This window comes from Myodes glareolus, chromosome 1 (assembly GCF_982192425.1).
Source record: "Myodes glareolus chromosome 1, mMyoGla1.1, whole genome shotgun sequence".
Classification (NCBI taxonomy): Eukaryota; Metazoa; Chordata; class Mammalia; order Rodentia; family Cricetidae; genus Myodes; species Myodes glareolus.
The window spans coordinates 132,878,691-132,904,992 of record NC_142026.1 but is presented as its reverse complement, the minus strand read 5'-3'; the positions used below and the strand labels follow the sequence as shown (position 1 = coordinate 132,904,992).

Genomic DNA, 26,302 nt, shown 5'->3' with positions numbered 1-26,302 from the left:
CGGCAGCTACAAAAACTGGCACAGGTATCTGAAACATTCTTTTATAAAGAAATAATAGGAATAAAAGTGAAACTTGGAAGCAGTGATGCTTTAGTTCCAAGTTTTAGAAGTATCAATGACAGCAAAGGGGCTTTATATCTAAAAGGAATTTCCCCCTTCTTAACAGGTTTGAATCTATGTTTACATGCACTTAAACATCACACAGAAGGCCAGAAAATGCACATGTATGTGCCAACTTCTAAAAATGTCCACATGCATGCACATGGTTATTCTGAAAGGGCAGCCAGCCTGCTTCCCCCTCCTCGCTATAAAGAAGGGGCAAGCTATTCCTTACCCAAATAGGGGTTCCTGTGTTTTGAGAATATATAAAATACAGATTTTCTTTTTTTAAAAAAAAAAAAAAGATAATCCTAGGTAAATAAGACACCAGTCTCCCTGCCTTGTGTGTCTATTTCTACTTCAAGAAACAATCAGAAAACACTAGATAGCTATCACTTTTCATAGGAAGCAGAAAACGAGATCCACTGTGCAGGGTTTCATTTCTCATCAAATACTTTTAAGAAACATGTTTCTATTAAGTGGTACCTCGTGTGGAGACAGGAGTCAAGATTCAGTAAAAGCCTGAGAACACAAGCTACTGCGAGGATCCAGAGATGTTCTGGAGCGCAGAGGTGTCAGCTGGCATCTTGGGTAAAACCCCCAAGGCTGTGGCCTGGGTATCACTGCTGCACGAAGTGTAATAGACACTTTCATTCTACACTCCAAAGCACACACCTCAAGTGTGGGGTGAAGCCTCTTGTTCTCAAAGATGTAGCTGGAATGGCATGCGCAAATGGTTGGTCCCTGACAGAGGATTTTGCATAAATGAAAGCTGTACTTTAGCATCTGCCTTCTGCTGAACAGCCCAGTGTGCCAGGCACTTGGGCACAGTGCATGAGCATCATGGGTACCAAACACACTGTGCTGTAACTTTCCCGCTGTGTAAACAGCACAGGGCTCTGCCAATGCTAAGGGACAGAGAACGAAGCTCCATTCTTCCTCTTCCATGAGAACACATGAATCTTTAGCTTGGTGATCAATGTCCCATCTTACAACTATTTTCCTTTCTTAGCATGGGAAAAAGGTGTGCTACTCTGCAAGCACTTCCTCCATGGCACCGTTACCTAGACAGGAGGACAGCAAGGTCTATCCTGTGTACCTCCAGCTGCTTCAGCTCATACACACCCAGGAAAGTCGGCTTCTTAACAGAACCACCTCTCTAAACCCACATCCAAAAAAGAAGAGGAGAGGGTGTGTGCAATTCAAAGTACGTGCGTGTGTAATTGTAAGGACAGATGGGAGTGTGTGTGTGTGTGTGCAATTCTAAGTACGTACATTGCAATTCTAAGTATATGCATGTGCAATTCTAAGATGGGAGAGAGCATATGCAGTTAAAGGAAAGATGGGAGAGTGTGTGTAAAATTCTAAGTACATGCAATTCTAAGGACAGGTGTGAGAGTGCATGTGCACTTCTAAGAACAGGTGGACGAATGTGTGTACAATTCTAAGGACAGATGGAAGAGTAAGCGTGCAGTTCTAAGGCTGTGGTTTGGATAAGTCCAAATGCCATTTTACTTATTTCTTTTTGGGCTTCTTGCAAAAAGTAATTTGAGGGTTTGCCCCACTTGACAAATCCCCCTCTAAGCAAGAATGCAATACAGGGATTAGCAGTGAAAGGCTGTTTTGCTTTTGAAGTTGTTAGCAAGCAGCTGCTCTGTAGAGACTCCATGGAATTGTAGGAGTCTGGTTGCAACATCCAACCAGACTCCTACAGAGGAAAAACATTTGCTCACAAACAGTAGTTCTTAAAGATATCACTTTGTCAATAAAGTTTATGTACATTATTTCTTGTTTGTCTGAACTAACACAATTACCAAAACGAAACCATACTTTCTAGTTTATTATAAACCACAGTGCACTATTTCAAGAACAGAATTTATGTATCAGCACTCAGGGGATTTCTATGAGTCAACAAATGGCATCCTTCACAGAGACAGCATACCACACTGGTACAGAGCCTGGTCCGCTGTCAAAAACACATTTCTGAGGTGTTAAGAAAAGAAGATGAGAAATGGTGCAAAAGCAAGTGAAATGCTGATTTTAAAGACAACCACATCAGTAGTTTAGAATGTGCAGGATGTTCTTGAGTCAGAACACGGGTGGACAAGCTTCTAAGATCTTTTTAAATGAAAACTTGGCACACAGAACAAACTCGGGCAGCCACAGGAGCCCTCTCTGGCCACAGAAGAGGGAAAGCACAGCGGCGCAAGCTGCAGTCACCCTGGGCAGGTGGCGAGGATCTGTTTGTGCCAAGTTGACACAACGTGTCTTTAGAAGAACTCTGATGGACAGAAGATCACAGATAATTTACCCTGCAAATGTAACCCTCTCTGAAGACTGTCCACAAAATTAAGTAACTTTTGGACCTGTATAGCAAGCATTTAGTAGGAAGAGGCTGCACCCATTCCTTCAGGAGATGACTGGGGTAAAGCTGTGCACAGGAACCCTAAGTCCAGTCTTCCAGGCTCGGCCCTTCACAGATGCTGCAGGCCAAGTATGGCGCTGCACCTGCTGCAGGCCAGCAAGCATGGCACTGCACCTGCTAACGGAAGAGTGCATTTGGGGCTGCAGCTTCCTTTGTAAGTCCCACCGTCTCATCTAATAACTTCCTCATTATCTTAACAGAAGTACGCTAATTAAAGTCTTTGGGTCTTTGGGGTTATGTTTAGATTGAGGTGCAAGAAGTGGTTAGTGGTTTGACTTGACTGAAAAATCTCAAATAACAAGCAGGTTAGAGGGGGAAGGGACTTCATGTCCTCTGCCCACCTCAGAGCACTCTGCTTCAGCAGCACACGAAGGCCCAGCTGTTCCTGACCACGCCATCGTCTGTGCAGTTTCACTGGCTGAACTACAAGAATTCATCAGGTTTAGCAGCACTTTTTTCCCCCCAGAGTCAGGGTTTCTTTGTAGCTTTGGAACCTGTCCTGGAACTCCCTCCCTAAAACCAGGCTGGCCTCAAACTCAGAGATCCTCCTGCCTCTGCCTCCCGAGTGCTGGGATTAAAGGCATGCACCACCACCGCACTTTTTAAAATAGAAATTATCCAAATAACTGAAGAAAAAGAATTCAGAGTATAACCAAAAATATAAGTTATTCAAAAGAATAAAAGAATGCTGGAGATATTCAAAGAACACTGAAATGAGATGACTACATTATTACATTATTATATATATCACATATCGTAGTGTGTAACAATGCACAGTATTTACAGAATGTATTTGCTGGAAAGTGTGCCCTTATCTGAGGGGCTCTCCAACTCTTCACACTGGAAATGTATTCATCATAACAGCACACTGCAAAGGCTCAGGACTTGCTTAACAAAGTGAACTCACTTCTCCTTCTCACACCATAAATAAATGGGATTAGGGTTAGAGACGGAACAAGTGAGAGCATCTAGCAATAGCAAACCCTCCATCTGTACACCGTGGACTCAAGCAGAAATGGGTGACCTCTTGTTTCACATTCTTCTCTCTGATGGGTAAGAGTTGAGCAATAAAAAGATGTAAGTTCCCACTCTCAGATACCAGTCGGACAGGCTCTCCAGCCATGGCGAGCTGTGGCACCAGGGAAATGAATGTGGACAGCCCAAGTGGAGTTCTGGGGACAGCAACAGCTGAACTGGAAATCCTGATTCACACATCCAGACCACTAAATCACATTGTTTCCAATATAAAACAGTTCTCCTGAATATCCGAACATTCGGAAAGCAGGAACTGGGCCCTAAAAGTCAGGGCCTTAAAAATCCCTATGCCCTGTACACCAGGCTGGTTTTTAACTCAGAGATCCTCCTGCCTCTGTCTCCTGAGTGCCCACGATTAAAGGCTAGTACTGCCATTGCCCTTGTAGCCCAGCTGGCATCAGACAGGCATTAATCAGGGACTGACAGGAGCAGATGCAGACGCCCAGAGTCAAACACTAGGTGGAGCCAGGGGCATACCACAGAAGACAGGGACCACAGAAGACGGGGGGGGGGGGGGGGGGGGGGAAGGACTGTAGGAGCCAGAGGGGTGGAGACACTGCAGGACAGGGTCCACAAAATCAACTAAGCAGGGCTCATAGGCGCTCATGGAGACTGAAGGGACCCTGCTGAAACTGATCTAGGTCCTCTGCATACATGTTATGGTTGTGTAGCTGGAGTTCTTGAGGGACCCCTAAGAGTGGGAGTGGGGTTGTCTCTGCCTTTTTTGCCTGCTCTTGGGACCCCTTTCCTTCTACTGAGTTGCCCAGGCCAGCTCTTGATATGAGGGTTTATGCCTAGTCTTATTGTAACTTGTTATGTATGCTGTGTTCAGTTGATATCCATCAAAGGTCTTCTCTCTCTCTCTCTCTCTCTCTCTCTCTCTCACTCTCTTTCTGGAAATGGAGAAAGAGAGGACTGAGAGGAGTGGAGGGAAGGAAAACTATTGTCAAGATGTACTATATGAGAGAAGAATAAAGAGAAAAAAGAAAAATTAAAATATAAACAAAATCTATTTTTGAAAAATTGCTACGCCACTTGCTCTCATACACAAACACACAATTACTTGGGGCCCATGGAGGAAAAGGGATTTCTGTCCTCTACCCATAACCAGACACTGATATACTTATTCAAGGACATTATTAAAATCCACAGGCCTCAAATTAGTCCCATATACAGACACCTAAATAAGGACACCGGTAAAAGCCTTAAGATAATTGCATTTGATCACTACGGCTCCATCAACATGGTAATGCTGAGAACAAGGACCACAGAGCTAGTCATCCAAAGCCCCACACTTTTATCCCAATCTCTCTCTCTCTCTCTCTCTCTCTCTCTCTCTCTCTCTCTCTCTCTCTCTCTCACACACACACACACACACACACACACACACACAGAGCCTTACACCTCTATCCCCACCCTGCAGTCATGCTACTGCCTCCCGACCTGGCGTCTGCCATTGCTGACCGTGTTCTCCGTGTGTAAGAGCAGGGGAGGAGGTGAGGACACTCAGGAAATATCCTTAAGGAGCCCACCTCTGTAAGAACTGTTTCCATTAAACACAGACAACTGAGCAATCAGAAGTGAGCAAGCAGAGAGACACTAAACTCAGCAGCTTGCTAGAGCATGCAATAGTATTCGAGGCCCAGCTCTCAGTTATGTACAGGATCATTCTTACAATTGCAGTCCTGGTGTGCAACCCATATGCTAAAAACCTGCAGAAAATCCAACTCCCCACATCTAAAATATCTGCCCCTTCTGCCGCATTTACTCTTGTATAGCCACATGCTAGTTCAGATCACTTTTCAAGTTAGCAGTTTACACACCAAGAACTTAAGAGTCCTAATGTAAGTAAAATTCTTATTCTGACCAAGAAAACGCCACTTTGTACAAAGATCTTGAACAGAACGCATCTATACTCTAGACCTGTGCCGTCAAGCATGGAAGCCACAGGCCACAGATGTCTGTTAAAAACCAACAGTCTGAAACTCAGCTCCAGCTAGCCATAGTTCAAAGACTCAACAGCACCAGACAACCAGGGGCTCGCATATGGAATAATGTACATTCCACAAATATGGGCTATTTTTATCACTGCACAAAGTATTTTTTGGCCAGAGATGCTCCCAGACCCCATGGTCAGACTTCAGCAGCCATAAACTCAACCACAGAGCAAGATGTTTGGGGAAAAACTGGGTCAGCACTGGACATTATAGGCTTCGGGCCTCGTCATTATCCCTAAATAGCATTGTCTAACAACTGTCCACACAGCGCTCACACTGCAGTTGGTACTGTGAGTAATCGGGAGGTATTCTGAAGCAATGGGAGATGTGCATAGATTATATTTATGTAGGAAGCCAAGCATGTATGGACTCTGCCGCCCACTTTCCATAAGCACCATGGGATGCTGGTCCTTGTGCCACAAACCCACAGTCGGGGCAATATTCAGTAAAAAGCACTCCTCTGTTCTCCCTTTGGAGGAGGGATGCAAATATATGTAAGGGAACTCATTAAATCTCAGTGGAGAAAGAACCCTGCCATCCCTCACCCCAAATCAACTGAAAACTGCAGCCCACAGAGAAGCTTCAGTGGTCACCACTGGGTGGAGGGATTTCTGCCAGCCACAGAGATTCAGACTGCCAGAGAGCACGCGCAGAGAACTACTTCCCACTGCACCAAACACTCTCCCCCATCTATCATCTTGACCAAAGATCTTTAATTTCTGCTTCTTCCCAAGTACTGATCTCCAGAACTTACTCCACCCCATTTCTGAGGCATGGAAACAGAGAGGGAGAAGCAGTGTGTTATGAGGCTAAGCAGAAACCATGTGCCTTCTCTCTAAGAACACATGAAAGGATCTGAGTCATGACAGACACAAAAGGAAAAGGAAATCTTCCTGAGTAGGCCGCTCAGCTTGCCCCCCCCCAAACCGCAGCCAGCCAGGAGGCGGCCAGTTTATCTGGAGGCTGCTGTGTCTCCATGTCTTCCCAGGGTCTAGATCTCCAACATCCAGGCTCTGGCTATACCTGAGGAGGTACCAGTGCAGCTGGCAACAGAAGGTGAAAAATAAGCCATCTGTCAGATTGCTACCAAGATGGTGAGATGAACAAGAGGCAGAGTCCCTACTAGCCCTGCTGTCTCGGTGACACCCTAACAGACGAGGCCCTGAGCCTAGGTGGCTGTGCTGGAGAGTTTTATGTCAACCTCACACCAGCTGGGGTCACTATAAAAGAGGAAACATTCACTGAGAAAATGCCCCATCAGACTGGCCTGTGGGCAGGCCACCCCTGAGCAGGTGGTCCTGGGTTCTTAAGAAAGCAGGCTGAGCAAGCCATGAAGAGCATGGCAGTAGGCAGCGGCCTCCATGGCCTCTGCGTCACTCCTGCCTCCAGGTCCCCGCCCTCTTTGAGCTGCTGCGTATCTTCCTAGGTGAGGGACTGTGCTGTGGGACTGTAAGCTGGAATAAACCCTTTCCTCCCCAAGTTGCTCCTGGTCATGGTCTTTATCACAGCAATAGAAACCCTAACTAAGACAGGGACCAGCAATGTTCGTCCATAAAGCCTGTGCCCCTCAAATGATACAGTTTCATTTCAAAGGTCCCCAAACCAGAGACAACATCCTAGACCTTGATCCACTGGCATACAAGCTGTTTCTGGGACCCAGCCAGCAGAGGACTCGGGTTCTCCCGACTGATGTTCAGTTTAGCTGGTCCTCTATATGTTGGGCAGGGGTAAGGCCTACTCCTCAATGCCATAACATCAATGAGCTGGAAACATCAGGTTTTCTTCTTTCACCGAGAAAATGCAGTTTGGTGAGGGTACGATTATCTTAACCACAAATTACAATTAACTTTTAATTATTCATCTTTATACTTGTCTCATTGGGAAAGTCATGTGTAATCCACAAAAACAGCCTACATAACACATACAGATGCCAGCTACAACCTGCTTTGTTTGGGATTCCCAGATGGTTAAAGTCTCTTAGGACTGTGCTGAGCTGACTGGTAACAAACACCCGGAACACACAGCCAACCCCAGTGAGTAATGTATACCCGGAACACACAGCCAACCTCAGTGGGTAACGTATACCCGGAACACACAGCCAACCCCAGTGGGTATCGTATACCCGGAACACACAGCCAAGTCCAGACTTACTACACCCGGAACACACAGCCAAGTCCAGTGGGTAACGTATACCCGGAACACACAGCCAAGTCCAGACTTACTACACCCGGAACACACAGCCAAGTCCAGACTTACTACACCTGGAACACACAGCGGCTCCAGTGGGTAATGCACACCTGAAACACACAGCCAACTCCTGACTTACTACACCTGGATAGCTATCAGGAACCAGCGCTGACAGTTCTTACTATAACTCTTATTATGAAATGTGATTCACAAAAGCCACAAATCAAGGAATCACACTAAATACAAAGGCATCAGATTTGGGATCTTAATACTTGTGAGCAAGATTTTGAATGATGTCCTGTACAAACCAGTGTGTCATCGAGAACACCCAGTTGAGTTCAGGGACGGGACAGGGGCATTGCCTAAGAGCAGTGTCTCTCCGAGAACAGGGTGGGAAAGAGCAGCCGGGCCACTCACTTTCCGAATGTGTACCCTAACAGGTCTCCAATATTCAATCTGGCTTAGGCAGCAAACCTGGAGGTCCTTAGAGAGACAGACGTGACTCCGAGTCAAGAGCCCAGGGGAGGGGGCTGTAGGAGGATCAGGAGAGTCCCACTCGCAGTACAAGAGTGAGGCAGAAGAGCCTGAGCCCCAAAGTTCAAGCCCAACCTGGGAAACACAATGAACCTGTTTTATTTAAGCGAACGGGTGGGTACAGGTGATGGAGGGGACTGGAAACATACAAAGAGGATGATAGCTAATAGCCTTGTGGGGGAAAAAAGAGGAAAAATCTGCAAATGCTTGGAACAACCCTCATGTATTAGAAGGGTTTTGATTTGTTTTGCATGGGTGAGAATGGCAGAGATAGAACTCAGATTCAAAGAATCAGCAAGCTAAGGATGGATCCCCTAACTAACTTAAATTACCTAAGTAAAATATCTCACCATGTGACATTCTGTGTCACGAAGCTGTGGTGTTAGGAGCAATTTATATATCAAGCAAGCAGAAACATGGGTACCTGGAGCTTAAAAAGACATCATTTGCCATAACAAAATAGTCACCAATCTAAAATCATAGAGGTGTGTACGTGTACATGTGTGTGCATGTATAAGCACATGCTCAATCCCCACACAGATTTAATAAGTCAAAGATATGACTTCTAAATTTACATTGACTGAAACCTCTCAGAAAGCCCTGTTCTCCCCAGAGCGCTGTGCTTTCCTTCTGCCAACACTCCTTGTGAGAGTGGGGGACACACGGGCACTCAGGGAGGTCTCACAATAAGAGCATTCTCAAATCAGGTTACTGCTACAACTCACCAGAACAGTCAATCACCATCACTGCAAACACAGCTTAAAAAAAAAACAAAAAAACCTAAAAAACTTTACTCAAGATTTTAAAGCTTAGTTTGTTGGAACTTTGTTCCCTCTGAGCAGATAATGGGTTAATCCAAAAACTAAAGGAGCAACAGAGCAAATCTGACTGCGTGTTTGAAAAAGCCTATAAAATGTTACAAGCAAAACAGGAAAGCCTGTGTTAATAATGCATAAACCAGAAGAGAGGAAAAAAGCTACCCATTTAATGGAATAATGCTTTTATCCTTGCAGTTAAAACGAAATAAACCATGACTATTAATCTAGTAAGACCATGTAAAAATGTAATTTTTAAACATTTACTAAAAGGGAAGACTTCAGTAACCGCTCTAAAAAGCAAGGCCTTGTGTACAGCAGCGTTTCAATGCTAAGTACCAATCCCCTGTCTGCCGAGGCCATTACCCACCCTGTCACCATAGCAACGCTAACAGTATGCCTGACTTCAAAGACAAAGATGTAATTTCAGACTTCCAGCAGCCAGAGGGAGTGGTAAGAATATTCTACCCAGGCAGTGTCAGCTGATGATAAATTATAAAAATATCCAGGAAGGTTATGAGGCAGACTGTACCACAGTCTCATATTCCTGGGGGAAGACCTGTGTTACTCAAGTGCACCAGGGGACGGTGGGAGTAAGGCCAGAAGTCAACAGGGAAGACTCAATGCACAGGACAGTCTTCTGCCTAGCTTCTGCCTGGCTCCCAGGAGAAAACACAAGAGTTTCTTCCACCTCCTTTTCTTGGTCAAATCAGGAGTGACCGAGGACCTGCTCTGTTCCAGGACTTGCAAAACAGCCTCCACGCCCACTACCCCGTGTGCCTGAGACTGCTCCAGTCCAGGAGCGGGGCCTGCACCCATCTCCCTGGGCTTGGGAGAACACCTGCCCTACCCCAGCTGCTTTTCTTTCCAACCACCCAACCACAGCACAGGCCAGGGAAAGGCAGGCTCACTGAGCTGCCAGGGTGTAAGTTGTGGGCTCTGTAAAAACAAGGCTGGCCCAGCAGTAACCTGGCTGAACCATACTAAAAGCCCAGAACTGAAAAAGCACCAAGTTCTGGACAAGCATGGTCACAGAAATCCAGAAGAATTATGCCGGAGCTGAAGTCATTCCGAAAAGTCTTTAAAAAGAAATAGTGGGATTTTCTTTTACTTGAAGTTAGTAACAAATAATTAAGATGGGCCAATAAACAAAGACAGATTCATTATAATGCTACTGTCTATAAGAATAAACAGTGTGTGATAAATTCGCTTTCTGTTGTACAGTTCTAATCTTAAAAGTTAGTTTTCTTAAAAAAAAAAAAAAAGCGGCCAGGAGTTGCCCCCTTCACAGACTGGAAAGGCAGCCCAGGCCTCCACCCAAGAGAAAGAACTATGGTTTCAAAGCATGGTTGCTGTCCTTTGTCCAGGCTGGGTCACTGGCAGGCACCCAAACCTCTCTTGTAAAGGGTCATGGGCAGTGACTACAATAATACCTGGAGACCGAGCTGCTTCCCTGGACTTCTCCTAGGGGTGGAGACGGGAGTTAGGCCAGCCAAGTCTGTCAGTTCTCCTTGGAAGCTCCGGCCCCGACAGTGCACCCAGTCTGAGGTGCACAAAAACTAGTGTGAATCTTATCACATATGTGCCGGAAGACAGACAGACAGATGGACAGACAGACAGACGGGTGGCATCGATCACCCATCAAGGGCTAGCTGCCACTGCCCCACCAATTTTACAACCAAGGGATAGGCCAATTTCTCCCACAGAAACACAACAGAAAATGTCAAAACTACAAAGAATAAGTCACTTCAACCTATCTCAAAAGAAAAGTCAGATTTGAAGCCAGCCTGGTCAACAAGAGCTAATTCCAGGTAAGGCTCCAAAGCTACAGAGAAACCCGGTTTCGAAAAAACAAAAAATCTATAAAAAATAGTCACTTGTTCATTCATTTAGGTGACAAGGTCTAACTCAGGCCCCACAGTCTCTTCCCAAACACCACGGAATCACCTTTTTACAAGTGGATTAACAAACCTCTATTCTGATAGCATTTTCATTATTTTTGCAGGAATATTGTTTCTACAGAACATTTCCTTCTACAAAATCATATAAGGTTAAGTTCACTGAGAAATAGTGTTTACTTTTTTAATTAAGAATTATACAACTTCAAGTTTCTCTCCTTGCTGTGGTAGCTGGGAACACAGCCTTAAATTTGCTAGCCATTGGTGGTGACCACATTATCCTGGCTTACTTGCGTTTCTTGGTTCTCCTGGACAGGCTGCAATCACTTAGAACAGCTTTTGTTAATATGAACTTTTGACTTTAGGTCAACTCAAGTCCTTACAGAAGCACAAGGGTTACCCATCCCAAACTCAAACACCCCAGAAGAGATGAGCTCTTCTCCCACACTGGGGTGGCTTGCTCTCCATTGAAAGTGACCACTGATTCACACAAAAATAAACAAATTTCTCTCTAATTCTCAGGGGGAAAAAAAGCAAGAAAAATTCTCCATCCAATCCACCTTTATAGACTTCTGTGAGGAAAATGACTCTGAGTCTCTGCTCAGTACGTTAGAGCTCCCGGGCCACACTGCATTAGATCGCATGCTTTGGAGGGGAAACGCATTCACCCTGCTTTACACACCCGACAGCTACAATGGACATTGGATTGTTAGACAAACTGAAAGTAGAGATGAGCTCATCGTGACACCAGGTGACACAAGTGACCACTAAAAAAACAAAAACAAAAACAGAAGAAAAGTGAAATGTATTTGTCTAAGTTCATTTCCTCTGTGATCTCCCCCAGGAATTTTCACAGAATCTGGGGGTTAAACACGGATAACTAGAACTGACGGAGCAGCACCAAGAATCAGGAAGAGAAATGCTACGGTGTGAGTCCCATAAACACCCCCAAGGCAATGTCTTTATTCTTCATTTAATTTCATTCGAACAATTGGGATGAAAGAGCAGAGACCAAATAAGTGGTTACTATTTAATAAATTATTAATAACTTCCCCCACCTCACCTCAAATGTATGTATATGCATAAATATGTATATAAGCATGCATATGCGCACAGGGGCTTACTACATGCACATACATATATATGCATGCACACATATATACATAGTATAATTTCTTTTAACTTTTGAGATGGATTTTATATACACTGGACTAGCTTTGAACTTACTATGTAGCCCAGGCTGGCTCTGAAGTCTTAGCCCCTCCTGATCCTTCTCAAGTGGTAGGATTACAGTCCTTTGCTACCGCATTGCCTCCACAGAGTGTTTTAAATTAAGAGCTACCATTGGGCATCTAATTTTAAAGTGCCTGGAGCTAGGCCCTGACTTCTCATCTCAGGCTGACCCTACAGCCCTGCCATCACCACAGCTAGAGAGAAAGGCACTGTGGTAACATGGCACCAACTACTGAAATCTACAAACTCTGGAACCATCTAGGAAGTTTATTGAAAGCCCACTATTACACCACAAGCCAAGCAGTTCTTCCCATTTATGGATGCTTCTTTTAGGCGATATTTTTACTCACCGATAACAGCACAGGTAGAGAGCGTGAGTTAAGGATGAACCAGGGCACAGCAGCTGTCCTGTCCCCAGGCCCCACTCTGACAACCATGCCGGAGCACAGGGCATTTCAACTGTCCAAACCACAGCTGCACTTTCTTAGGCCTGGTTTTTACAGCAGATTCTGCCTCTTTATCAGTGACCCCTACCCACCATAACTTTGATTTTGGTAGTTTAACAAAACCCAAAATGTCCAATTTCTTGGAAATTTTATCATAAAGTAATATTTATTTTCTATTGTCTCATCTTGGTTTTCTTCTGTGTGAACAAAAATCAAAACGAAGAGCCACAGCAGAATTCGCAGGGCTAGCCACGGGGTCTTAGTGCTGGGTTAGACCACGCAGTCAAGGACTGGAGGCCTCGGATGCTCCTCACAGTGCTCAGGTAATCTGCAGAGCAGCTCCTGCTCCTAGAAAAGAGCTGCTGAGCTCCAGCTCCGGGCTCTGGGAACTCAGCGCGAGTGAGGTACTCCAGTGTACGGCACACACACACACAGGGTGGAAGACGGAGGTTCTAGGCCGTCACCCTAACTGGCAGTTATCTGTGTGTGCCTTCTGTCAACCATAACTATGTATGGTCAATTTGGTTTTGAAAACAATCCTTCTATTGCAGAATCCATAGGAGCTGGAACTACAGGCAGCATCTCTCAGACCAGCTGACACACACTTAAAAATTATTAACCGCAAATTGACCAGGATGCATCAGGATGGCTAGGAATTTAATAACTTGTCTTTAACCTTAAAAAGCCAAGCAAATAATAAAAACAAGAAAGTTTGTGGGAAGTCAGTCAAGAAAGCTGTAGAGGAGTTACTCCACCACCCAAGCAAGGGGTGCGTTCTCCGCACAGGGTGGCCTCCCAGTGACACTGCGCTCACATCTAGAATGGAAGGCGACAGGAAGAGTGGCGGTGCAGCCGCTGCTCTCAGAATGCCAAGACGTTTATAAAACAGTGAGACACGTTGTGAAATCACATGGGCTAAAGGAGAATTCTAGAACTACATGTAGATGGCTCACAAAAGGTAAGAGGAAGAAACAGGTTAGAGGATGCAGGATGACAGGAATCCTCAGGGGTGGTGTCCCTCTGACTTCTCACAGCAGAGATGTCACGATATAAACACGCACTAAGCAGGGCATGGGGGGCACATGCCTGAACTCTCAACAGTAGAGAGGTTGAGGCAGGAGATCATCATGCACCTCTACTGGGCCTGGACCACACAGCGAGACACTGTGTCAAAATAAAACACTAAACTGTGGATCAGAAACTAATAATTACAATTTTCATTTATTTGTTTTATTATTCTTACATCTAATACACTCATTTAGGCATAAGAGGCAATCAGTAACTGATTGTTAAATGTAATTTAATTTTTTGAATAGAGCCTGTGTCCTAATTGAAGATGTCAACATTTAGGGATGCAAAGAAAAGCCTAAGAATAGCAACTAAGAAAATATTTGGGCAAAATAATTGTACTTCAAAGGAGGTGACCCCAGTTTTGAGTGTGAAAGCTGACAGGGCACCACATGGTGGCATGTGTCACATGGGTGCCTGGAGGAGCTGCCAGGCAGAGAGAGTGAGCCGCTGACTCTAAGACAACCACTGGCAACTTTCTATTTCCACATCTGGAAATTTGAGCTCAAAAAAGACAAAATCTGAATCAAATTAAATACATAAAATACACACATGTAAACTTGTTTTTATTAATCCTGTTTTGCTTTGTTAATTGTCTTTGGGAACTATAATATGTTCAAGCTTTAGCTCATAAAACAGCATTTAAATAAATACTACTAAAACCAAAACTTTATACCTCTAATGAAAGAACTTCCTCTTTACATAGGGAGAAAAATGACTTAACATAGAATGAAGAAACCGGTAGAGGGAGGGCTGGAGAGCTAACCCAGGACCCTGTACACCTCAGATGAGGAAATGCTTGCCATGGAGCTAGCTCAAGACACCCTGCAGAGTCGAGAAAAATCTCTCCAGGCATGTCCTTCGCAGGACTTGGTCAGGGAAGGGAAAACTGAAACAAACTAAACTAAGAAATACTCTGCCAAAATAGGCAAAAAAAAAAATCAATAAAAAATATGTTAAATAAAGCAATACAAAGGAATCTATGTCTGCTCAAGAAAGAAACATTTCTTAGTGTTAAAAGTCAATGAGACAATCCACAACGCCAAACTGAAAGACTGGCAGCTTCACTTATTTCTTGTGTGTGTGGGCACATATGTGTATGAATTAGCATCTATGTGCACATATGTATGAGGATGCACATGCATGTAGAAGTCAGAGGTTGATGCCAGATATCCTCAATTATATTCCACTTCCCACCTCAATTTATGAACCCAGATCTTGTCCAGTCCAGCTAGACTGCCTGGTCAACAAGCCACGGGGACGCTCCCGTCTGCCTCCCTGGCTCTGGGGTCACAGGGAGTCTCCTGGCTCTCTGGTGCTGGACATATTTGAATGACAAGGATTTCACCAACTTCCATCTGCCCAGACCTTGGCTTCACTTATTTTTGAGGCTGACTGAGCTAGCTACTGCCTTTGGCCAAGGTAATGTTAAGAATACTCCATTATGTTCTACTGAGTTGCTTATATAAAATCTATTCTAACATTCTCTACATTGCCTCCATAAATTCAAATGAAATTCAAGGTACAGTTAATGCTGTCATCCTTTCAATATCAATTTCTATCTATAAAACCTTGTCTCAAAAAAAAAGAAACACCCTCAAAAGGAAAACGGAGGTTTTGTGAAGCAGAAGGCACCTTACAATTTATTTACCTAGGTTTGCGGAAAGTGCTGCGTTTTCCAATGATAGGAAAATGGGGGATGGCTGTTGGGGGGGCGTCCTTACAGCCCATATCCCTATACTTCAGCACGCTGCCAAAGACCTTCTGCAGCACTGATTCTTCGTTTCCTAGCAGCTTCCACTACTCATGGTCTGAAACTTGCACTCAGGTATGGGACTTTTGAAAACAGGAGTCAATAGGTGTAGATTTACTATTCTGAAGGAACCTTGCTCCAGTGCAGGGAACTACAAAGGATCAACCAGACATCCCGTCATGAGGGGAGCTGGCATAGCGCCTCAGTGCCAACAGCAGTGGTGGAAAACAAGACAGGGAAGACCCCTGTTCTTATCAGCGGACTCTTTATGTGGGACACTGCAAGAGAAGGAGGGCAGAGGTTTGGAGGCAGCAGGAAGCTGTTACCCTTCCCTTGGGAGACTGTGACTCACTCGCTCTGGCCTATTTCATGGAGGATACTCGCTGTGTCACTGAACAACACACACCCGGAAAGCAAAAATTAGAGTAAGGTAAGCAAAAATAATGGAAACACACTGACGGCACTACCCAAACCAAAACCAAAGAAAAGGTGAGTGCAGAGGAAGAAAGAATGGTGGGGTGCAAAGGGAAGGAGAGAGGGGAGAGAAGAAAGGGTAGAGAGAGAGGCAGAAACACAAGGCGTTATTCTGGAAAGAGCTCCACCAAGGTAGTGCAAGAGGCTGGGTCTGGACTCAGTTAAAAGGCAAAGAGTGGGGCTAAGGAGATGGCTCGGGGGTTGAGAGTCCACACAGCACTTGCAGAAGACCCAAGTACGGTTCCCAGCTCACACACCGGGTGGTTTACAACTGCTCTAACTCCCACTCCAGGGCTCCAGTGGTCCTTCTGGACTCCACGAGCACTGTATCCACACATATATCCTCACACATAAGTAGATACACATAAAAATAAAACCTTTGTAAAATAGAAAGCATTTTTTAAGTGACTTTTAAAAGGAACATGTAATGAACCTGGCAATGTCAGAAACCAAAGGAAAAGTTCAGAGAGGCCTCCAGCAGGAAGTTGAGGTCAAATGCAGCATCACTGCCTTGGTTCACAATGCTATCTACTGGCTCCCCTTTGGCCTTCACACAACACATGTTAGACATGAGCCCCGCAGCCTGCTCTTGACTGTCTACTTTCCACTCTGTAAGCAGCAGGGAAGACAGCGGGCATGCACGCTCACTTCTCCGCTCTCCCACGAGCTTGTCTCCTGTACCTAGACTTCCCTGTACTCAAGCACAAGACTTCCACACTGATCACCCAAGTGTGTGTGTGGGGGGGGGGGCTTTAGAATCGCTAGATGTCTGTTGTGATAGGAGGCGAAAATAAGGTCTCTGGTGCTCTGGTAGCCAAAATTCCTAAATAAATTCACATTTCCCCTCACAGAAGCAAACGGCAGGCTGGTCACCAGGAGCCACAGCAGAGGGATGCCTGCAAGCTCACTCCATTCACCTGGAGCTCATCTCATCTGTCTCCTCCTTAAATACTAACGGAAGAGGCTACAGCAGACGATGGAAGGGCTACAGGACGCCCTGCGGTAACTCAGTCTACAGCATCAGTGTGCGGAGAGGGAAACAGCGGTCACGCTGGGATGGAAGGAGTCACTAAGACCAGAGCTGAGCCGAGGTCCCTGGGCCGAGCTGAGCTGCCATTCAATCCTGGCACAAGCAGGTTCCCTGGGTCAGAGCATGTGCCTCTGGACAAGTCACGGGAAGCTGGCCGTTTCTGTGAGGAGGAGAAAGGGCGGCTGATGCACAGCACTCCCACACAACCGCCGTGCAGACCTCAGGAGTCAGCAGGACGATGGCTCGCATTCACATCTTTCCAGCGTAAGAACCAGAGACTCTGAGAGCCATCACTACAGAGCACCAACACAATATTAGCTATCATGTGATAAATGAATGCTGAAATTACATTTTAAAATTAGCAATGATATCCACACATGCACTGACCTTGCACAATACGTGCAAACACAAGCATACTGACAAGTGCCCACAGATGCTCGTGAGCATTTAGAAGGATTCACAGGCTAATGATGAAACAATGAAAAGATGTACACACCAGAGCCTCAAACCAGGTGAAACAAGGCAGGCCTGCGGCACGGCCTGACAACGGTTCCTGCAAGCTTGTTTTTAACAGCATGGATGCATTCTGAGGAAAAGCAGTTGAGGAAGCTTAGCCACTTTTTTTGTGGCTTAAAGCTTTTCTCTTTCCTTTATTCCAGGCTTAAACAAAGTTCAGTGGGGCATCCGACTGCCTGTTTTAAATTACAGTCTGTATTTTAAAATAGAATGCGTGCACGGCGTGTTCCTGAAGCTAGGGTGGGAGTGTTATTCATGGAAAATTGAAGGCTTGTTGAGTCAATAATCTTCTTTCACTCAGTAACAATTTTCAGCTAAAATTTCTTGACCCAAACAAAGGAAAACAAGACCATTCACTTATTCTACAACAATTTGGAGAAGGCTAAAGAAAAAGATGTGAGAAAGAGAGAGACACCTCTAAAGTCCTGCATTGTGACAGAAGAATAGAAAATTTTGGTTTGGGGGAACCTTCTATACATGTTATTTATTCCAACTCATAAAAATGACAGTTAATATTAAAAAGTTATTCCTAGGCCCAAAGAAACATAAAAATCAAGTAACCTGTTCACAAATGCTACTGGTGAGGGCCTGCTGGTCATGGGTCCCTCGTTACAGGAAACAGACTTGAGCCTTCCGGCCACCTGCAAAGTGAAAATCTGTAAATTAAAAGCCATTTCCGAGTATAGTAGGATAATATGCAGCAAACACTCCTGCTGCCTCCTGGTGGCCAAGGACCCCCTGGTCTGAAGGCAGTGCTGAGGGAGAGACCACATGAAGAGATGTGGTGTTCACCCTGTGGGTACTCTCTGGCCAACACCCGGACAGCAGAAGAGGCTGTGGGGTCGCCGAGAATCAAGGACACTCACATAAGCAGTGAAAACAACCACGGTCAGGTATCCTGAGGCTCTGCACACCTGCCCAAGCTGGGGCTCTGTGAGCATGCTCAGGAACACAGTGGCCTACCATCACACCTTCAGGCTTGCTGACGCCCAAAGTTCCTGCCCCCCAGGTCCCACCTACTGGCCGGAGACGCAGACAGCAGGCATGATGTCTGGGGTGAGCCTGGGACATGCCTACATCCTGGATAGCCAGGCCATGCTACAGAGACATGCTCTATGACCCCACCCAGGTCACCTGAGAGCTGGATGCTGGGTCACATTTGTGTGCCGACTTCTCTATTAACCAGGAGCATAGGCATTCATCATCCCTTACTTAATGAGCCTCATTTATCAACTACAGATCGCCGTTATCCTTCTATTATCAAAACCAATATCCTGCAAATCAGTTATGTTCCGGCTCTTTTTAGTCTCTGATTCTGCCACTGTCTATTTTTACAGAACTCCTTCACAGTCCTCCATCAACTTCCTAAGAACTAATTGACTGTCCTACAGAATGGACCGGAATTCATCTCCCCCTTGTACTAAAAGGAAATCTACAGGATATGAAATGACAAAGTTTGCAGAGGACAAACTTAGTTCAAATTTTGAAAACTGAAACAAAATCTGAACATTAATGCATTGTCCCCAAGTAAATGTCTTGGCTACCCCGAGTTTCAAATTCCCCACTTTAGGCGATGAGTTCAGCTTAGTGACAGAGTCAGCCTAACAGGAACAAGGCTCTGGGTTCAATCCCAAACTAAGTAAATAAAATTAAAGTTAAAGAAATAACCATTTGTTTTACCGGGATTGAAGAGGTCAATTAGGAAATACTGTGTGCTCAAACATTCGAGTGCGTTAAAAGCAGGCTACGGCTCTTCTAAAATATTCATTTAGTCAAGCTTTCCATTATATTTAGGCTTTTCTTTCCCTGGAAAAAGTCCAAACTGTTAAAGTTTTATTGAATTTTCATTTAGAGAATAAATATTTAAGTGGCAGACTATTTTGGAAGAAAGAAGCCATGCGCATCCCTCCCCACCTTGCTCTAGCTTGCCATCTCTTTCTGAGATGACTGCCAACGCCATGGAAACCCAGGAATCACGTCACAGGGCGCCTCTCCTGCTTACTGCTCTTCTGAGGAGAAGCCCTGCTCTGGGTGTCACACATTCAACCTCTCCGGGAAAAACATCACGTCATAAAAAAATCCAGTCAAGATCTAAACATTAGTCAGTCTTTTTCTAAAAAGCAGGACCTTCGCATGTTCCTTTCATCCCAAAACAACTGATATCTCCTAGGTTAAAATTAAGTTCCAGACCAACATCAGTAGTACGTAAGACATTTAAGTATTGAGCTCTCCTTTTACAACTTCCTCGGACATCAGATCTATGTTTGTACCTACAGTTTGAAACTGGTCAGTGATGACCAATTTTTGCAAAGGCTGTCATGGCGGAGCCGCCACGCTGCAGAGAGCACTCCTAGGGGACGTCTACTTTCACAGAGGGCTCCCATCTGCCCCTGGGCACCTGCCCTGTAAGGCGCCTACTGTGGAACACTGCAACCCTGAAGTGCTGACACTTAGAACGCTGAACAAAGTGCCGCTGCCGCACCAAGACCGCATCCATGTCTGAACTCAGAGCAGCATGGAGGCAAGGGAGATTTCTCTCTCATTAACTTGCAATCGTTTAAACACTTAGAAAGGTGTGAGAAGGATCAATCAATGGAGACAGCTACACACTTAACCTTTGTATGACAATCATGTAAATCAAGATCATACTACAAATAAAAAACTTTCCAAAGAGTTCACCCGACAGCCACTCGTCTGGGAGATTTAGTTTGGCAGAAATCTGCCAACAGGTTCAGACAGTCTGAGGGCTGGGTTAAGAAGTTGGAGATCAGAATCCAGGTAGGAAAACTGTTTCTCCTTCTCCCTCCACTGGTTCCAATCATTCAGAGGAGCTACACGACCAAAAGCACAGATTGTAATGCATCATTAAGATGACATTGATGTTCATGTTCTCCAAATGCACAACCCCACCACTAACGTTATTAAACACTAAAACAAACACAGGAAAGCCAGACTTTTTCCTTAAAAGCAAAACACTCATGCTGACACATAATCCCCAAAGGATATTTTTTTTATAATAATAGGTTTCCAACATTCTCTTGATGACATCTAATATCCTGTTTAGCACCCTCTACTTCTAAGAGCCACCAGCACTGAGCACCCCTTTCCTCTCAAAAGTGGCAACTCAACCTGAGGGACATAAGCACTATTTGGATGACTCCAAAAAAAAAAAAAAAAATCAAACTGTGATGTCAATCAGCTTTTCCTGCTCGAGAAAAATGGGGTCAGAAATAGTGTTTAAATGACTTGATGGACCTTCCAAAATAGCCAATATTTCTAAATCCACCCCCACTGCTCTTCCGGCAGCCCTTCCCCAGTATTATCAGAACAGGAAAGTCATGCTGGCTTTGGGTAAACATAATCAGGACCCCCATGTACAGAGTAAACCTGGGGTTTTCTGGAACAAGCACAATGAAGTAGTTCTTTTGAAACCGGGGCATATAAATGGCTTTCCATGACCAGGAAAAAGCACATCGTTTTGTTGAAGGGAAAACAAAACATTCATTTTTTGATTACTCCTTTTTATATATTCATTAGTACTTTACTAAGAACATATGTACTGTACTATATTGAAAGAAATTACAATGATTAGTGTTTCTGACAGCTACCTTTTTACAAGCAAAAAAATATTTATAACTAATAAAAGAATGCTTTCATGCTACCGTTTGCTTAATTATCCAAATTGTCCACTTCTTCCCTTGAAACTCAAGATAATCAAGATAAAAGCAAACTGTCATTTGAAAAAAAAAAAAACAAAATGGTTTTGAGACTGACAAGGTTTTGCCAAAGTAGCTGTCACGGCTATGCCATCATTTACTGTCATTAGCCTAGAGAGGACACAGGCTTTCCTGAGGCCAATTCAATATCATGCGAAAGTTCCCCAAGTTATTAAATGAACAGTTTAAAACTAGGGTTCAGCTTTACAGACTTTTTACATATACTATTAGCAAAAAATCTTGCTAAATAAAACAGTACATACCATTAAAAGATCCTAGTTTAAACCAAGGAGTTAGGTCAATTATTAAAAACAACTATAATAAAGGTACTAACAAATGTCACAAGAGACATCACTGAATAAAACACTCAGCAGCTCTAGTCTGCCTTCTTTTTATGAAATGACTGCCAGTGTTATAGAAACCCCAGGCAGGAAACATGTACTTGATCATACTGTGGGAGTTATATGAGACTACAAATTGAGATATACCCAAGGCTTGCAAAACGAAGGGGGATATAAGCTCCAGGGTTTGCACAGCTGACCTTCCATTGTGTCTTCCCTTGTATGCTTGTATGCTTGTTTCATTTATTGTCAATATCAGAAGCAAAGAAAACCACAAACTAGACTCAAATGCTAAGTGATGCTGTCCTAATGGGAGGGAGTGCTTCAGGTTAATTTTTATATCACATGCTATATGTCAAGATCTATCAATAATGGAAATGCCAAGATATATAAACTCATGTATGTCAGCTAGGAGAAATCTGGATGATTAAGAGCTACAGAAATAAGTGGACACTGCAGAGGGAGATTTGTTCTGAGCTTAGAGTTAGTCCATTAAGTAAAAAGTAAATATTACTGGTCACAGCCCAAGACAAGAGAACAAGTATGAATTTATCAGCCCTTTGCGTTCTGGGGTAACGTGAGGCTCTGGCTAAGCCAGCTGGAAAACCTAAGGGCATCTGCAACTGAAATCATCGAGAACCAAATGACCTACACAGACAGACAGGCAGGCAAGCCTGGAAAGGAGGCAGTCTTGGGATTCTATTAAAGATGAAGAGTGTACTGTAAAAAGTTGGCTAATTGTCTAACAAATATTCTAAAGGAGAAATGAGGTCACAGAAAAATGTATCATCTATCTCACTGTGTGCAAACAGCATTAAGAAGTAGCCACCACTGGGTGTGGTGCATATCTTTAATCCCAGCATTTGGGAGGCAAAAGCAAGTAGACTGGACCTCTGAGTTCGTGGCCAGCTTGGTCTACAGAGTGAGTTTCAGGATAGCCAGGGCTACACAGAGAAATCTTGTCTCAAAAAAGCAAAACAAACAAACAAAAAGGAAAAAAAAAACTACCTCTGCTAAGAGTGGTGGTATACACATTAATCATAGTGGGGTAGAGACAGAGGAAGAGGCAGGCAGATCTTTGTGAGTTCAAGGCTTGCTTGATCTGCATAGTGAGTTCCTGGCTGATAAGGGTTAAATACTGAGAACCCAGGCTGTTGGCTAATGTTGGCTCTCAACCTGACTGAATTTGGAATTAACTAAAACCAAAGCATCTGGGCACACTTGAGGGATTTTTCTTGATTGGATTATTTAAGCTAGGAAGACCCAACTAAATCTGGATCATTTGAGATCTGGGCCACTCCTTCTGGTGGCAGCCAACATAAAAGACCATGGAAGAAGGAAGCTTTTGCTTTTTGCCTGCTTGTCCTCATTCTCACTGGCAAGCTCATCCATCCTGCTCCCGAGCCACTCCTTCTCTCGTGTTAGAACATATTTCTTTGGGATTCCAACGTAGACTGAAAAACTGGCAGCTATCTAGGACTTCCCTAGGACTCCAGCACCAAATTGGGATAAAAAAGACTCAAAAAGTACTATCTGCTTTAGATAGATAGATAGATAGATAGATAGATAGATAGATAGATAGATAGATAGATACTTTTAAATTATAACAATGATATATGTTTTATCATTATGTTATACTTTAAAAGCTCAATTAAGGCTTATAAAGTCTCTAAACCAGGGATTACAGTGTCTCTTTAAGGAAAAAGAAATTGATGGCATTAAGACAAGAAGTCATAGCCTGAGAGACAACTCCCAAGGGGCCTGATAACAAACTCGGGCACAACTAATGCAGCTTCACAATCCTACAACACCAGCCTCGCCAGGCCAGCGGCTACGGTATCTAAGTCACACTGCACAAATGCATGCATCAAGGCTGTAACAGAATACCAAGTGTTCCCTGAAGCCATAATTACCTTAATTATGTACAACTTACAAAGCAGCAATATAAACAAAAACATATTTGTAAACTCCATATAGAGATTGTTTATGCATGAGGAGCCCTGCAGAAGAAAAATAGTGCACTACAGTTCACTTAAATAAAGCCAGTTTCTACCCCAACAGATTGGACGGCTTAGGCAGAGCAGCCTTGTGCAATCCATATGCATACAGACTTGCTATAAAACCTGGAAGTTCTGTTCTCTTAAAAACAAGCAAAAAGGGGGGGAAACCCACAGAGAAATGTGATTTAAGTACGAGTCTATCAGCCTCTGAATTTCAAAACAAAACAGCAACGAAAACAGAAAGAAAATGCCAATGTAGATATTTCTTTTTTTAACAGTCCCATAAAAAGAACTGGATGGGGTGAAATGCTCTCTGAAATACTGAAATAGGCTGAAATACTCTTTGGAAGTAGGCAAGGTAATCATAAGTGGGTAATAAGTCATATATTATATGCCTCCTTTATATCTACATAAAGACATACAGATATAAATATAAGGATTTTGAAAAAAATCCCCACTTGTGCCATAGAATTAGCTGAGCATCGGCCACCCATCTGAATACATATGAGAGTGTACGTCAGTGATGGTCAAGCTTGTAAACAACCATGAAGAAAGCAGTGCACATGGCCATGCAGAAAGCTGCTGTTTATGGGACATTCTCCAACCTGCTTCACAGCAGCCATGGCAGAACTACAAAATCAGCCCAAAACCAAGAGTGTGGGATCCTCTGGACCCTGCCTGCTGTGACTGAACTTGAACTCCAAATCCTGGACCATGCTGCGTCTGCCACAGGCTCGTGTTGTCCCGTTCCAGACACTCACTTTAATTGCTTTAAAAGCCTCTAACACAAACACAAAACCCACTGCCTTTCTCGTTCCTGCAAAACAACAAGAACTAACCAATACATGGTCCAAGGCAGCTGAACAACAAGGGACTTTTCTCTAAGACTCATCCTCCCCTCACAGAAACAAAACCTATACAAGTCAGGTTTCATAGCCATGTACAGCAGACTCAAAGGCAGTGTGTGTCCTCTAGCCATTGCATATCTTCTTTTCCAAGGGTACAGAGCCAACTTTAGTGGGCATGGCATGTATACAGCCTGCCATGTTCTACATCCATCACCAAAGCTTCTTCTCCAACATTTAAAAAGAACATACTGAATTTTACTTAGTGCAAAGTTACAGTTCAAGTTAAAATCATGGTTCTCCCAAACTTCGGTTTTAAACAAACTGTAACAGAAATTTAGCAGCAACAATAATGCTTGAGGTCAAAATATGTTAACAGGAAAATAATGTAAAGACTGTTTTATAGGTTCATTCGCGTAGTTAATACAGAAACCTTTATTCAAATGGGTTCTCTATCCCAGGGTAAATTGAGTCCAGATGAGCTGTCCATGGACATCACCCTGATACACGGCACACTGCAGCCGCTGCTGGCAGCGCGTACAGCCCCATCACCACACGAGCCGCTGGTGCAGGCCCTGCACAAGCTGCTTTGCCAAATTTCAACTAAATTACGTTCTTTAGGGGAAACTTCTCTATTTAAAGTCCCAGGAAAATTCAAATTACTAACATCACTGTACCTTCTGCAAAGCAGGAATTTCTTTATGTTTCAATTCCAGCACTGACACTTTCGTTCTGTGTCACTACCACAATTCAGCAAGGTAAAAGAAGCAATGCAACAGAAATTCCTTTGTGCTCACAAAGCGAGCCAGTCAGGTGAGACCTTCCAACAGTGGTGTCTGATCTGCCCAAGACGCTACAAACAAAACAGACTTAGTCAAAACTCTCAAGAAAGGAGCCTAAAAGTTAATAACTCTCAGATAAACCTGAAATCTATACACCTCCCTCCTGTAATATAAAATAGAACAGACAAAACAATCCTTGTTTTCAAACTAATTACATTTCCCAATCAGCACAGTAATGTCTTACTGGTAAACTCGATGGTCTTTCCTGTTGGATTAAATTCAAGTCTTCGTGGTTGGATTTTCCGGGGGCCAGAGGAGGCTGAGATCTACTTCCATAGCCTTCCTGAGACATGTCCTAAACAAACATAAACACATAGTCATCATTATCTCTGAGTGTGAAGCTTCATATAGGAAACAAAAAGACACAAAAACTGATCATGATTAAATATCAAATAATGCTACACTTTGGCCAACATTTAAACATGTGACAGCAATCATTTAATACTTTATCAAAAGCAAAAATAGTAGTTAATCAATGACATAAGTAAATATAGATAACAGGCTCACTCAATAGACGACCGCACAGATGGAGCTGACTTTGTGGCATAGAGGTGAGCTGAGCACCCAACAGAAAGCAAACCACAGCCAAGAGTTCATTGCTTTCCTTAGTCCTACAGTGGGATATACTGCTTAACTATTCCTAGGGTAGGAGGGTGGGGGATATCTCACTCCTAGCCCAGGCTGGCCTTGGATTTGTGATGATATTCCCACCTCCGCCTCCCAAGAGCTGGAATTACAGGGGTGAGCCGCCACAAAACTTGTATGCTGAACTATGATTTGGGTCAAATACTATTTCAACTAAAAAAAAATCATTAATTAAAATATTATTAACAACTGGATGTTAAAATGCCCTCCTAAACACAGAATGGTATGAGCTCCCAGAAAACCAATAAATACCCAGCTATGGAAGCCCACAAGCCCATGTGGCATAGTTTTTAGAAAACCACATTAAAGAACAAAAAAAGAAAAACGAAAAAAAAGTGAGGAACAAAACACCTGTCATGAGCTAAGAAACTCAGGATGCAGGTTAGGCGGTCTGCTAAAGTAA

The 26,302-nt window shown here is 43.8% G+C and overlaps 1 protein-coding gene across 5 annotated transcripts in view; it reads right to left on the bottom strand.

The window, feature by feature from the left end:
- Positions 1 to 26,302, bottom strand: part of Arid1b (AT-rich interaction domain 1B) — a 366,765-nt gene that overhangs the window by 204,478 nt on the left and 135,985 nt on the right. For all 5 annotated transcript variants that reach the window (XM_085687826.2, XM_085687808.2, XM_085687811.2 and 2 more), the window contains exon 4: positions 25,439 to 25,549. In XM_085687826.2, the coding sequence (XP_085543952.2) occupies positions 25,439 to 25,549 (111 nt within the window). The remainder of the gene's footprint in view (positions 1 to 25,438; positions 25,550 to 26,302) is intronic.